Raw genomic sequence first — 13,613 nt, 5'->3', positions numbered from 1 at the left:
GTCAAATGATATTTCTATTTTTAGTTTTTTGAGAAACCTCCATACCACTTTACATAGTGGCCGTACCAATTTACATTCCCAGCAACAGTATAATAGGGTTCTCATTTATCTACATCCTTGCCAATATGCCAACACTTGGTATTTCTTGTCTTTTGGATCATGGCCATTGGTTAGTGGTGGGATGTGATATCGCAGTGTGGTTTTGATTTGTATTTCCCTGATGGATGTTGATGTGGAGCAAATTTTCATGTGCCAGTTGGCCATCCTTATTTCTTCTTTGGAGAAATGTCTGTTCAGGTCCTCCGCCCATTGTTTAATCAGGTTATTTGGGTTTTTTTGGTATTGATTCATATGAGTTGATATATTGTGGCTGTTAACCCCTTATTGGATAGATAGTTTATGAATATATTCTCCCATATTGTAGGTTGCTTTTTTGTTCTGCTGATGGTGACCTTTGCCTACAGAAGCTTTTTAGTTTGATGTAATCCCACTTGTTCATTTTTTGTTTCCCTTGCCTGAGGAGATGTGACCAGGAAAAAATCCACAGGGTGATGACTTGATAATATGGGTAAATGTTGAACCATGGCATTGTGTATTTGAAACCAGCATAAGATTGTTCATCAATGATACTTTAATAAAAAAAATTAAGAAAAGCTTATCTCTTCCACATTATGACAACATTTCCATTTAGTCACAATACATGGCACCAACGGCCTCCAGGAATATAAATGCTCAAGAGATTTTTGGCTGTTTTCTTCTAAGAGTTTTATTATGGTTTCATGTTATATATTTAGGTTTTTAATCCAATTTTGAGTTTACTTTTATTTATGGAGTTAATGATCCAATTTCATTCTGTTACATGTAGCTTTCCAGTTCTCCCAACACCAGTTATTGAAGAGGCTGTATCTTCCCCATTGTATATTCATGGCTCCTTTACGGTATATTAATTGACCATATATGTGTGGGTTTATATCTGGGCTTTCTAATCTGTTCCATTGATATATGGGTGTGTATGTTTCCTTTATATGAAATGTCCAGAACAGGCAAATCCATACAGACAGAAAGTAAATTAATAGTTGCCAGGTCCTAGCAGGAGGGGAAAAAGGGGAGTAACAGCTAATGGACATGGGATTTCTTTTTAGGGGTGATGAAAATGTCCTGGAATTGGATAGTGGTGGTTACTGTACAACCTTGTGGATATACTAAAAAAACACTGGAATTGTATGCTTTATAATGATGCATTTTATGTTATGTGGGTTGTATCTCAATTTTTAAAAAAAGAACCATGCTATACTATTTAGTGCACTGGTCGCCAGAAGACCAAAAATGTCAGTAGATGGAAGAAAGGAGAGTGAAGACCCAGACTCTTCCAGGACAAAGTTGAGAGGGAGTCAGTGGTGAGGCTGGGAGCCCTGCTGTTTGTTCTGCTCTGGGAAGTCCACTATTCCTTTTCTAGTCTGTTCTCTAGGTATGTTTAGTACCATTAACTTGTTTCATTTGCAACACTAGTTAATATTCAGTAAGATAATGTTATGAAGACAGTGAATGTGACTGTCACATGTCTGGTTAAGTACAGTACCTCAAACTTTGAGGATTTGAATATCTGCTTTGAAAATAAATTGGTGGTATTAAAACCTCTGAGATCACTGGTGGGCTCTGTGCAAGCAAGGTCCTTCACTTCCCCATATTCCCCTGCCCACTTTCACGTGGGCCTGAATGTTATGGAGAATGAAGAATGACTCTCAGGCAATATGCAGCCAAAACACTTCAGCCACGTTGGTTATACTTCCTCTGAAATTATCTTAGTTCTCTAACCACTCCTTCCTCGTAGCTCATCCATGGCCTTGTACCCATCACCTCAGTGTTTACTCTCAACTATGAAGCCCTTGTATCAGTGTGTTTATTGCTAGTGAAATAAAAATATGGGGCCACTCTGTGTTCTCCTTCTTCCTCCTCCTGTCTTTAGTGCAGTATTTGCTTCATCAAGATTGTGTCGGGAAAATGTGTGAGAACTGACTCAACATCTCAGACCTGGGGGACTCTACAGCAACTGGCTTTTCCACAGACCGCAATACAAATGGTTTTTGATTCACAGTGAATATTTTGCACTAGAGATTATTTACATTTTGGCTCAGTTCCCTCATTTTACTGATGAAAGGTGTGCTGACGCCTAGTCCATTGCCCTTTTGATGCTCAGAGGCTTATCTTTATGGAAGTGAAATGTAGCGACTGTTTTGATTAGCTTCAGAATCTACCTTGAGTCAAAGTTTAAGAAATATTTATCTAAATCATTGAAAAAACATATTATTTGAGGAGGAAAACTCAAGTTTATTTTTGCATAAGCCTTTTGCCGCTGAGCTGTGGGACAGATTAAAGGTAGATTATTTCACAAAATAATGGAACATTTCTTTCCTGTTTTATTTTTCTCCAAATTTTTCTATACAGGTCCAGACAGATGGACCATTTTTCCTTTCAATTTACTGAGACAGAGAAGAATTGAGGACTGAAGCATGTCATCACTGTATCATTTCCTCCTGAATGTATGAAATCCTAACAGCTTAGGTAAGAAAATGTCCAAAGCAGGCAGTGAAAATAAATTTAAAATAGGACAAACTCTGAAACTATCCATGTTAGAATACCAAGGCAGAAGGGAAAACTGGTTTTTTGGAGGAAATTAGTCAAAGAAGTAAGCAGTGACCTAGACCCTATTCTATCCACTATGTTCAGAGTGCTAGGGGATGGAGTAACCCCTTTCCCTTATTCATCTACATAGGTCCTTGCGCCATGAGAACATGACTCCCCATGGGGAGCTCCTATAAAATGAGAGATTTGACTATTCACATTCCCAGACTTTTGGATTTCACAGACCAGTAAAATGTCAAAAATATTAAGACCATGATAAGAATCTCAACTTTGTAGTTTAATGTCCAAGTATTAAAACAGCTATTCTCTATCAGCATCTCTTCATAAAACAATTTTTAGTATCAAAATTGAAGGAAGGGCATAGTTGTATGATAAGATGGAATAGATTTTATGAAATTGTTTTTCTTTTGTTAACATTCTAGGATTAAAATAAAGATCTTGAGAATTTATTTTCCCTTTTGTGTGTCCTCTGCAGAGTAGCTATTAGGACACCCAGAACCCCAGTGTTGGAGCCCTACTTGTACCTACTCTTTATTTTTTCAAATCTCTCTCCTTCTCACCCTGCCTCCCAGCTTCCCACATTATCCCACCCCCACATGTAAAACACACACACACACTTCAACAGAGTCACATAGGAAAATCAGGGAATTTTTTTTAAGGATTTCATGCTAGACTGTTAATGGCTTAATGAGTCATACTTTGATTTGCTGCATATTAAAACTCAAGAAAACAGTCTTAAGTAAAAAGATTGCATCTCTGGTGGACTTTTCTCACACAGTGTCAGGAAATTTAAATGTCTAAAGTTCAAAAGGAAAAGACTAATTGCTAGTGTTGGGGGAGCATTGTGTATTTTCCTCGGTCCTTGTCCCCACCGCAATAAGGAATTGAAGGACAGAGACACAGTTGTGAAGCAGAGTAGAAGTTCTATTTCAAGTTACTTAAAGAGAGAAAAAATGCAGCAGGTGACCTCGGAGAGGAGAGGAGTGCACTGAAAGGCTGGGGAAAAAGTTACGCACTCAGAAAGTGCAGGCGACCTCAAAGAGAGGACCCCCCTGAAGGGTTGGGGTTTCCCCTTCTAAGTATTTTTCAGGAATGTGACCACGGGCAGGGGTGCAGAGTTGTTAAGTGGTCCCTGAATATTTAAAATTAACTAAAGAAATCTACTGCTCTGATTTCTCCCTGTGATAACCAGGGTCTTGGTCTGGGAGCATATCAGACAAGACCGCCTGCCCTGCCCGCAAGGTGGGCTGAGTTTTTGTGTTCCTAAAGAGTAAGTTAAGAATCTTACTTCTTAACTTCCTGCCTTTTACTGTTGTTTACAGATGGGCTGCATGCTAAATAAGTTTCCCAGTTTGCAAATTACTTGATTAGGGCCGAAGGAGAAAAAACAGCATGTATGTGAAGTTAAAAATTAAGCTGGGCCTGTGTCATTAACACAATAAGACATGGGCTATGCTGAGGTACCCTCCTTTATCTGGGGAATATTCAAACATTCCAGGCCAAGTTACTCCTGGCTGTTTGAGCTTTAACTGGTTAACTCTGGTTCTTTTTAGTGGGCTCTCCTGGCCTTATTCTCTTCCCACCCTGCTCATATCTGTTTTCCTGCCTAACACAGGGACAGTGAATTCTCAAGGTGTGTGGAAGCTTTGATTTGTTTGTGCATCTTCTTATATCGCTAGTTTATAAGATCTTTAAGTGTTTGAAGGAACTGTGTCTTTTCTCATTTCCAGAATCAAGCACAGTTCTTGGCATACAACAGGAGGAGATTGATAGTCTGTTGACTGAGTGAATGAATGAATAAATAAGGAGATGAAATTACTTTCTTCCACTGAAGAAGCTGCCCGCTGGGAAGGAGACATGAACACTAATTTTAAAATGTTGAGTGCTGCTGGGAGGCTAGCCTGCACAGTGAGTCACAGTGGAGCTGTTCTGGACAACTAGGAAGCGTTGGCCATCATGAACAACAGGCTGGCAGAAACCAGTGGGGACAGGTAAGAGCAAGGAGTGTCCTGGGGGTCTGGAGGCCAAGGAGACACATCCGGCTCAGCTCTGCTGGGGCTGGGCTCATTCAGGAGCTGTTTTCAGCCTCTTCAAGCCCAGCTTTAGAAATCTCAGCTCAGCTCCAGCAAACAGCCATCTTCCAGGGATGTGGAACTGAAGCCTCAGGCCTTTCTCCTTATCTTTACAGTCTTAAAAGTGACTCACAAAAGTGGCCTATACATTGCATTGTTTCTTTACTAGTCTTGCTCTAGCGGTTTAACTGCCTAAAGGAGGAAAGGTTTAGGTAAGGCTTGATTTCCTGCTCATCTGTTCCTCATTTGGAAATAAAAATCTTAGAGATCCTAATTTTTCCCTGGAACTCTGAATGGCTGAACTCACAGCCTCTCCCAGTCCCTTCAAGAAAGGGGGACAAGGGGATTCTGAGTATGTGTCTGGCTCGGGGCTTCCTTCAGAGCAGAGTTGTCCATAGTGCCATGCATAGGGAAACCCACCCTTGAGCGTCTGTTGATATGTAGCTGTACTAAAGCCAGATGAGATATTCTAGAAATATTACAATTTTACCCACAGGCCCTAATCAGGTATTGCTTGCAACCTGGGCAACTAATTTAGCATGCAGGCCCAGCCATAAACAACATAGTAGAGGGCAGGAAGGTTTACATCTTAAAAGATAAGGTTGCATTTTAAAACCCAGGAAGTTAAGAAGTAATATTTTTAACTCTTTAGCGAACAGATAGTGGCTCAGCCCACCTTAGGGGCTGGGCAGGAGCCTTGTTTGATATGCTCCCAGACCAAGACTCCGGCAACTCAGGGAGAAATCAAGAGTAGTAAATTCCTTAAGTTAATTTTAAATATTCAGGAACCACTTAACAAGACCCCCAGCCTGTGGTCACATTCCTGAAAAATCCTTAAAAGGGGGAACCCCCAACCTTTCAGGGTGCTTGTGGGTAAAATTGTAATATTTCCAGAATCTTTCTCCTGGCTTTAGTACATCTGCGTATCAATAGGCGATGAGCGGTGGAAATATGGCTTTAGGGCATTTGCATGTCCTCAGGAGTGGAGGGTATCAATTGATAATTACCTGGGTAACCGAGGGTGTGTCTGAACCTGAGAGGTTAAGGAGAGGGTGCTGGCTGGCTTGTTGGCTTCTTTCGGAGCAGAGAAAGATGGTCCTGGACTGCAGTTTGTAAGCAATAAACGGGTTTTAAACTTTATCTCTCCCTTTGACTGATTTTGGTTTTTAGAGGTATTTTGCCCTGGGATTTCCTTTCCCCGGACTTTCAACAGCGCTCCTCTCTCTGGGGTCGCCCGCACTTTCTAAGTGCATAACTGTAACTTTTTCAGCAGACCTCCCTCTGCGGTCGCCTGTAGTTTCTATGTCTGTAACCTTAAACTTTCACCAGCCTTTCAGGGTGCGTCTCCTCCCTAAGGTCTCCTGCACATTTTCTCTCTTTAAGTAACTTCAAATAAAACTTTTACCCCGCTTCACTACTGTGACTCTGCCCTTCAATTCTTTGTTGTGGTGGGGACAAGAACCGAGGAAAATACACAATGCTGCCCCAACACCTGGACAGCGTGCTGGCCTGGTGGGGGCAACTGTTGACTGTTTCAGACAGCTGCGTCTGGAGGATGGCTACTGACACCTTGTTGCTGCCAAAAAGCCCTTCACGGAGATCCTCCCCTCAAGGGACGCTGCCAGCCCGTGTCACTCTCCGTCACTCCATCTGTTTCTGTGGAGATGTTGCGCTGGTTCTGATGTTGTCCAGCATCACCATGTTCGTCCGTGACCACCAGGGTCGTCTTCGGCATTGCTGGTGGAACGCACAATCCATTTTCCTCAGGAATCAGTTCACAGAGTGTTTGATGAGGACAGAGAGGACACTGAAGAAGGAGTCGGTGCAGCAGACGCCAATGAGGATGAAGACAAATTTGGCGAGGCAGTAGAGGTCTTGGCTTTCATACTGGGCATTCTGGCTGCTGACAGAGATCCCCAAAGCCAATGATGCTGAATGCCACAAAGCAGTAAAGCGAGGCAAAGTAGCTCTACCCCGATAGAGGCATACCTGGCTGAGGCGCAGCAGACGCGGAGGAAAGTCACGCGCAGGATCAGCAAGACGTAAAACACGTAGTGCTTCCTGCCAGCCAAGCAATCCAACCTCGCACTTCCCTGGCGGGCGCTCCTGCACACTGGCGGGGGAAGCCGCGCAGCTCGTAGCGACTCCGTTTGCAGCATGGCTGAGGTTGGCCAGGCGCTCCTCCCAGCGCTGCTCTGCCTGGCGCGCATGCCATACCCCTTAAGGTGGCCATGGCTGCAGCTACAGCCGCAACTCCCGCTGGCCGTGGCCAGGCCGCTGGGGACAACCCCAGGCCGCTGGGGACAACCCCGCGCCGGACAGCGGTGGCCGCGAGCTGACTGGCACAGTCCACCCCCACCCCCACCTCCCCGGGACGCCCGATGGCTGTCTTACCCAGGGGCGCTGGGCGCGCCCCTGGGCCCTGCGGCTCACGGGGCTGCCTTGTAGACCGGCCCTGCCGCGCCAGCTCCTCCTCGATCCACTTTTTACGAAGCACAGGCGCACGTTACACTGGCGCAGTACTGCCTAAGCCTTGGCCGCGCATGCGCAGTGACTGAAGGATGGTGTCGGTACCTTTTGCGGTTGTCACTGGAAATAACAAAACCTTACGTGTGTGTGAGCTGAGCTCTGGAACCGCGACTCAGGTCTTGCCTGTGAGCTGGGCCAGGATAGACGGGGGAGATGGGGAAAGCCGCCCCTCTGGTGACCAGGACACCAGGAGTCCCGCCTTAGCCCTCACCCGCCTTGTAGTGTCCGCTGAGAGGAATCTTTTTCTTGAGCGAACCTCAGCAATTCACTGGCCCTGGCAGATTTTTGAGAGGAAGCTCTCAACAGCACGTGTTGCCTTCTAGTGCTTCTCAAGTCCTAGGATTTCAGAGGAAAACACAATTGTTCATGAAATAAGTGTTTTGAGTTGCACGCTCTCCACAATTACCTGGGGAATATGAGGGGATGGGAATTCTGTTTCCAGGACGGGGAATTTCATGTGCTGTACTTGGCATGGGACCACCGCATAGCATTCTCTGTTCATAGTATTCTCCCAGTTTGGCCTTCCGTATTCAGTCCAAGCCTTCCCAAATGCTGCCGTGGCCTGTCCTGGTTTCTATGCCATCATAAAGTTTCACTCAGCAAGGGCTGCCCACGAGCCCAAAAGGCATGTGATCAGAAGCAGCTTTTTGAGAAAGCTCGAGTGTTGGTGGGTCCAATTCCTAGCTCCACTGGGATGAAGTGCTGAGTTCAATAATTCATAGGCTAGCATTTGCACAGCACTCTGGTTTGCAGAATGCTTTCAGCTCCATTGCTACACTGATCCTTCGCTTCTCCTTCCACCCTTTTTTTTGTAGATGAAGAAACTTGAACTCGGGATGGTTAAGTAACTTAGTTAAGGTTCATGACAATAACTGGAAACTAGAAGTCAAACCCAAATATACTGATGATACACCCCATGCCATTTCATGCTACCCCTTAAGAAATCTTCACAAGAGATGTCTTATGTTTACTATCATGTGGATTTAGAATGTGTGAGCTTGACAAACTCTTTCATCAGTTGTAACATACAGGAAGCTTCATAGTCATAGTCATCACTCTCAAAGTGTGTATTCAGAACTGCCTTCAGTTTGCAGAAAACAGTTAAAAAGTTCTCCAATACATTGTAGAAATCTTACTCCATATTGTGCCGTCCAATTTCACTTTCCCAGAGCTCCAGAATTACATTTCATTATGCACCTAAATTCGACCACCAATTTCTTTATCAAGGACCATTTCGATTCCTTTAAATAAATGAGTGAGGCTTAGATTTTGCAAACCTTTCACTTTATAATTGTATGATTCCATAAACCTTCTCTGATTGTTCTTGATTTGGCTATTTGCTACTGACCTTACTGCCTATTCTTACCCATATTCCTTTCCTCCTTGATTTAACCTTGATTAAATTCGATGACTCTCCTCAGATGTGACTCCACTTCTGTACCCTGTTGAACACCCCTTCAATACTGGCTCTATTCCCTGTGACTGCAATGATTACCTGTTGGACATTCTTTAATTTGAAGACTATGATCTGCTTGCTTCTATCCTGTGACAGTTTCACAGAGCCACTCAGATATTACAGATGGTATTGGAAAGATTACAACACAATTACTTGGTATCAGTTATGATGCCAGACCCAGTGGCTTCCTTGGGAAACTGCACCACCTCCACCCTTACCCTTCTCTTAACCAACAGTCACTATCCCTGGGCTGCCAGTAGCCAGGGCCACCCAGATGTGCAGCCCAAATCCTGTCTCTGTCAGTGGGAAGGGGGACCTGGAGGGAGGTGTCTGTAGCCTTTGCTTGGGGAGGGGACGCTTGGACTCCATGATTCTGAGAAAGGACTCGCTCAGGTGGCGTGGAGCTGATCTCAGCCTGAGCCTAACGTGTCATAAATGAAAGGTGGGACTAGGCAGGGGAGGGGCACGCAGTTGCCAAGGATATGTGAGCATCAGAGAGCTGTCATAATGGTTCTGCTCTGGCTTAAGGCAGCTGCTCTGGTCCTCTGGCTCACTGTGCCCTGGAGTCTTTGCTGCCATGTCCTGGCTGCGTTTCTGGGCCCCGTGGCTTCTTGTGTTGCTACCATTGTGGCTGCCTGTCCAGGCAGCCCAGCCTCCGGGTTGGGCCCTGGATCCTGTGCAGCTGACCCCCATACACCCAGGGCCAACCGAGTCCTGGTCTTCGGATCCCTCCAATCTCCCTCTTGAATTTCCCCATCCACGTCAACAAGTGATGCATCCTGTAGTTCCTTTCTGGTACACAGGTCCAGCTGGAGAGCTGCCCCCAGGACCAAATCTTTGGGACAAGCCTGACCAGCATGAAAATCAGCCAGAGGTGGTTCCACTGGTAAGTTGAGACCAGAATCAGGTCCTAGATCTGCCTCCTTGACTCAAAACTGAGACTAAAACTATAAATGTAGATCAGGCTGAACACCAGTCATTTGAAATACTTGTTCCACCGCTAGGTAGTGATAGTTCAAAACCAACAAAGTTTATTGTTTCACTTCCAAACTCAAAGAAAGATCTAGCTCAGTATCGACGGCTTACCAAAGTTCTTATTGGAACTCCAGGCTGATTTGCAGAGAAACATCTAAAACAACAATTGCAAGATGATTATTTAGCTCCCAATAGGGATGTTGTCTGTGCTAAGGAGAAGCTACCTGTAGAGTTTCTGGGTGGCCCACATCAACCTCCAGAGGCCCCTGTGGAAGTTGAAGCTTTCTCCCAGAAAAGTGTCCCCATTCATCATGGACAGAAAGTTGAGGAGGCTGAATCTTTTCTCCCCAGGTGGATTCCCAGGATCAGCATCCAGAGTCCCCTGAAGAGCTAGAACCACTTCCATTGAAGCAGGAGGTTTCGACTCAGCCTCCATAGCCCCCGGAGATGGATGAGAACTACACAAACCTGCAGGTGGCCCTGGCTGAGCCTTCCTACACTCCTGAAGAGGCTGAGCCTCTAGTCCAGGAGGAAGCCCTAGCTCCATCTTCAGCGCACCCTCAGGGGACACTTCCACATCCCGGGCAGGTTCCCAGTCAGCGTCCAAACCTGACTCAGGTCACAGCTGCACCTGTGGACCTGGACGTTTCCGGACCTCAGCAGCCAGAGCCATCTGAGACAGGTTTTCCATCACTGACTCAGAATTCAGTGGTGAACACCACCAAAAACAACATATGTGAGCTCTGTAGCTGCACAGATGAGACGCTGGCATGCGTAGGTCTCAGCCCAGAGCAGAAGCTCCAGAGTGTGCCTTTGCCAGAGCCCAACGCTCACAATGGCACCTTCACGATCTTGTAAGAACCGCCTCTCTTCATTTGTTCTCTGCATCCTGCCTGACCTGGTCCCTCAAGGTCTTCCTGGTCCCTCATTTCCGTACCCTGTGTTGACCGATTTTGTTTTTATCTTTTGTTAATTATTCCTTGTCTTCCTTTTCCTTCTTAATTTCTCCGTTCTCCATTCTTTTACTTGTAATTGCCCTTATTCTTTTTCCTTACCTGCTTTTTTTAGTTCTGCAATTTAAGTCTTTAACCTCTATTCTACCATTTTCCTATCATTTTTAGTCCATCTTCTTTATAGTAACATGTCCCTATCCTCCTTTCACTGGTTAAGAGTAAAGATTCTGGAGCTAGACTGCCTGAGTTTGAACCCAGGTCTGTCATTTAATAGCTTTGTGACTCAATTTCCTAATCTGTAAAGTGGGGATTATGGTAGTTACCATTCCATAAGATTGTTGTGAGATTTAGATGGGTTAATACACGTAAAGCTCTTCTATATGTGCCTAATGTATATATGAGTGTTAACTGTTATTATTTGGTCCCTCAGTTGTGCCCAAAACCTTTTCCTTGGTTTTTATTTATAGCACCCATTTTTTGCACAACCCAGGGCTAAGTACTGTGGGAGCCACCGATGTATAAACATTGTCTCCAGAACATGACAGTGATAGGTAGAAAGAAAGAATATGCATCAAAAGAGAGATGGTAATTAAGTACTAAAAGAGATAGAGACTCTAGGTACTGTAATTCGCCAAACCCTGTAATCACTGGGATATGGAGGTCAGGGAAAGCCGCTTTGGATAAGTGACAATTTTAGCTGGGACTTAAAGAGTAGCTATAATTTGTTAAATAGGGGGGAAAATGTTTAGTGTAGGCAATGGCATGACTGCAGGAGTGATCAGGATTTCATAGACCAGTCTGGCTGTAAAGAACTGGTTAGGAAGCAATGAAAGATTTTGAAAAACCTTGACTCTCAGCTATCGGGGTTTGAAAGTTGCAGTATGAGGATGGAGAGCCATTGAAAGTTTTCAAGCAAGAGAGACAAATGATTAAAGCAGGGGGATTGTTTTAGATTCCATATGTAGCATGATCGAGAGAGGAAAGCTTGATTCAGGGAGACCAAATGTACTAGCAAAGCCTAGGAGTGAAGTGAAAAGGGGCTGAATCAGAATGGTAGCGCTGGGAGTAGAAAGAAAATCCTGAGAGCATGACAAAGGAAGAGTCAGTAGGACTTCCTAAGTGACCGACTAGAGCTGGAGGGTGGGATGTGCAGGAAAAGAGGAGAATCAAATTTGACTCTAAAGTTTCTGTCCTGGGTGATGAGGAGAGTGATGGTGGTAGAACAGGGGGAAATACAGCAGCTGGGAAGGAGAGCCCGTTTGCGGGAGACGAGTTCAGTTGTAGGTGCCTTTTATCGGTGAGCGTAAGGCACACAGAAGGCTTCTGGTTGGGTGGAAATTTCCACTAGGCAGAGGAGCAGACAGGTATGAGCTATTTCTGACTGCCCTGAAAAATAGGGAACTTGTTGCTGAGGGAAGAGAAGCTAAAGGGAAAGATTCAAAGTCATCCAGAGAGTTAGTGGTTGAACGTCAAGCATTAAACAGCTTCTTTTAAGCACAGGTAATTTATGGACACATTCTCCGTGTTAAAAAAAGAAAAAAGTCACAGAAGTATGTAGGATAAAATGTGGAAATCCCAGTCCACCTTGCCTACCGCCCATAAGATAACTCCTGTTACCATTTTGGTGTGTGTCCTCCCTTCCAGTCTCTTCCCTTTGCATTTCCCCCCAGTGAGGTAATAGATTATTCCTTGCTCGGTGATTTGTGCATTTCCCTATGCACTGTCTCTGAGAGATCTTTCCATGTTAGTCCCTCTAAATTGTAATTGCCCTTCTTCTTACTACTGGAGAGATCTCAACAGCGGGCACTGAACCAAGTGTTTCGTTTATAAAGAAGTCAGTGTTCCTTTGTATTTGTTGTTGATGATAAATTTTTACCATTTTTGCTGTTTAGTTGTTTATCATTTTCTCTTTGGAAGTAGTCATTTGAGATACCTAGGTGATTTTAGGAAAAAATACTTACTTTCAAGGTAATTAACTGGCATTATCTGCCCGAGAAGTTGGACAGATAGGAAGTTCAATTTCTGAGGAGATGCCCTATTGTTTGTGCCCCGTGTTACATGTTTATTAACTGTGCAAACTGGGAAGCAGATAGCTGTGGACACTAGAAAGCTGGTATTTTCTGCATTTGAATATTCCCCTGGTTGCCATGATAAAGTTGCCATGATTCTTTTGCTTATTCTGTTCATTCTTTTCCTACCTATTCAAGGATATGTACTGTGTTTCTTCACAGAAATTTCCAAGGAAACTCTATTTCTTACGTTGAAGAAAATACATGGAAGTCATACACTTGGGCTGAGAAACTGTGAGTATATTCTCTCCAAATATGAACATGAAAAACTAGCTGCATTGTAACATGTTTCTTGGTCAAGAGTTTTGAGGTCTGAGAAAAGTTCTGAGAAAAGGTATTTCCCTTTCCGTATCTCAAATCTACCTCTATTGATTGCAATTCTATATTTATTTTAAAAATTAAATTTGGTGGGTTCTCTTTAAGAGTCAACTTAAACTTACTTTCCAGTATGTAAAGAACGCATGATCATGTTCTCGATATATAAAAATGAAATAACAGGAAGAGTGAAAAACCTTCCGTGTGCCCTAACCCCCCACCCCTGAGGTTACCACTACTCTGAATTTAGTATATATCCTTCCAGATCTTTTTCCATGCATTTGTCTACGTAAGTATTTACAGATAGCAAAATAGGTCTGTTGTGTGATTTTCTTACCTTTTCTACATAAAGGGTAACATCCTATGAATGCTTTCACTTTTTGACACGATTTAGATTTCTTCCCACTACATAGAAGGCTACCCCATTTATTTAAACTCCTGCATAATATTTTATGGTATAGATTTATCACAGTTAATACTTCCTGAGTTGCTGGATGCTTAGATTCTCTTGTTTTCTTGTCACGTGCATCGCTCCAATGAATATCCTTGTACTTGCATCTTTGTCAACATGAGCAAGTATCTCTGTAAAAGAGATATCTAG

At 43.9% G+C, this 13,613-nt stretch overlaps 1 protein-coding gene across 1 annotated transcript in view; it reads left to right on the top strand.

The window, feature by feature from the left end:
- Window positions 1-2,447: 2,447 nt before the first annotated feature.
- Window positions 2,448-13,613, top strand: part of LOC130683251 (uncharacterized) — a 37,025-nt gene continuing 25,859 nt past the window's right edge. Inside the window, 5 exon segments of the mRNA XM_057499508.1 lie at window positions 2,448-2,562; window positions 4,374-4,634; window positions 9,504-9,586; window positions 10,027-10,529; window positions 12,860-12,931. Of these exon segments, the coding sequence (XP_057355491.1) occupies window positions 10,123-10,529; window positions 12,860-12,931 (479 nt within the window). The 5' untranslated portion in view covers window positions 2,448-2,562; window positions 4,374-4,634; window positions 9,504-9,586; window positions 10,027-10,122.

This window comes from Manis pentadactyla, chromosome 4 (assembly GCF_030020395.1).
Source record: "Manis pentadactyla isolate mManPen7 chromosome 4, mManPen7.hap1, whole genome shotgun sequence".
NCBI lineage: Eukaryota > Metazoa > Chordata > Mammalia > Pholidota > Manidae > Manis > Manis pentadactyla.
Note: the sequence above shows the minus strand (reverse complement) of the source record. Positions and strands in the feature narration are given on the sequence as shown.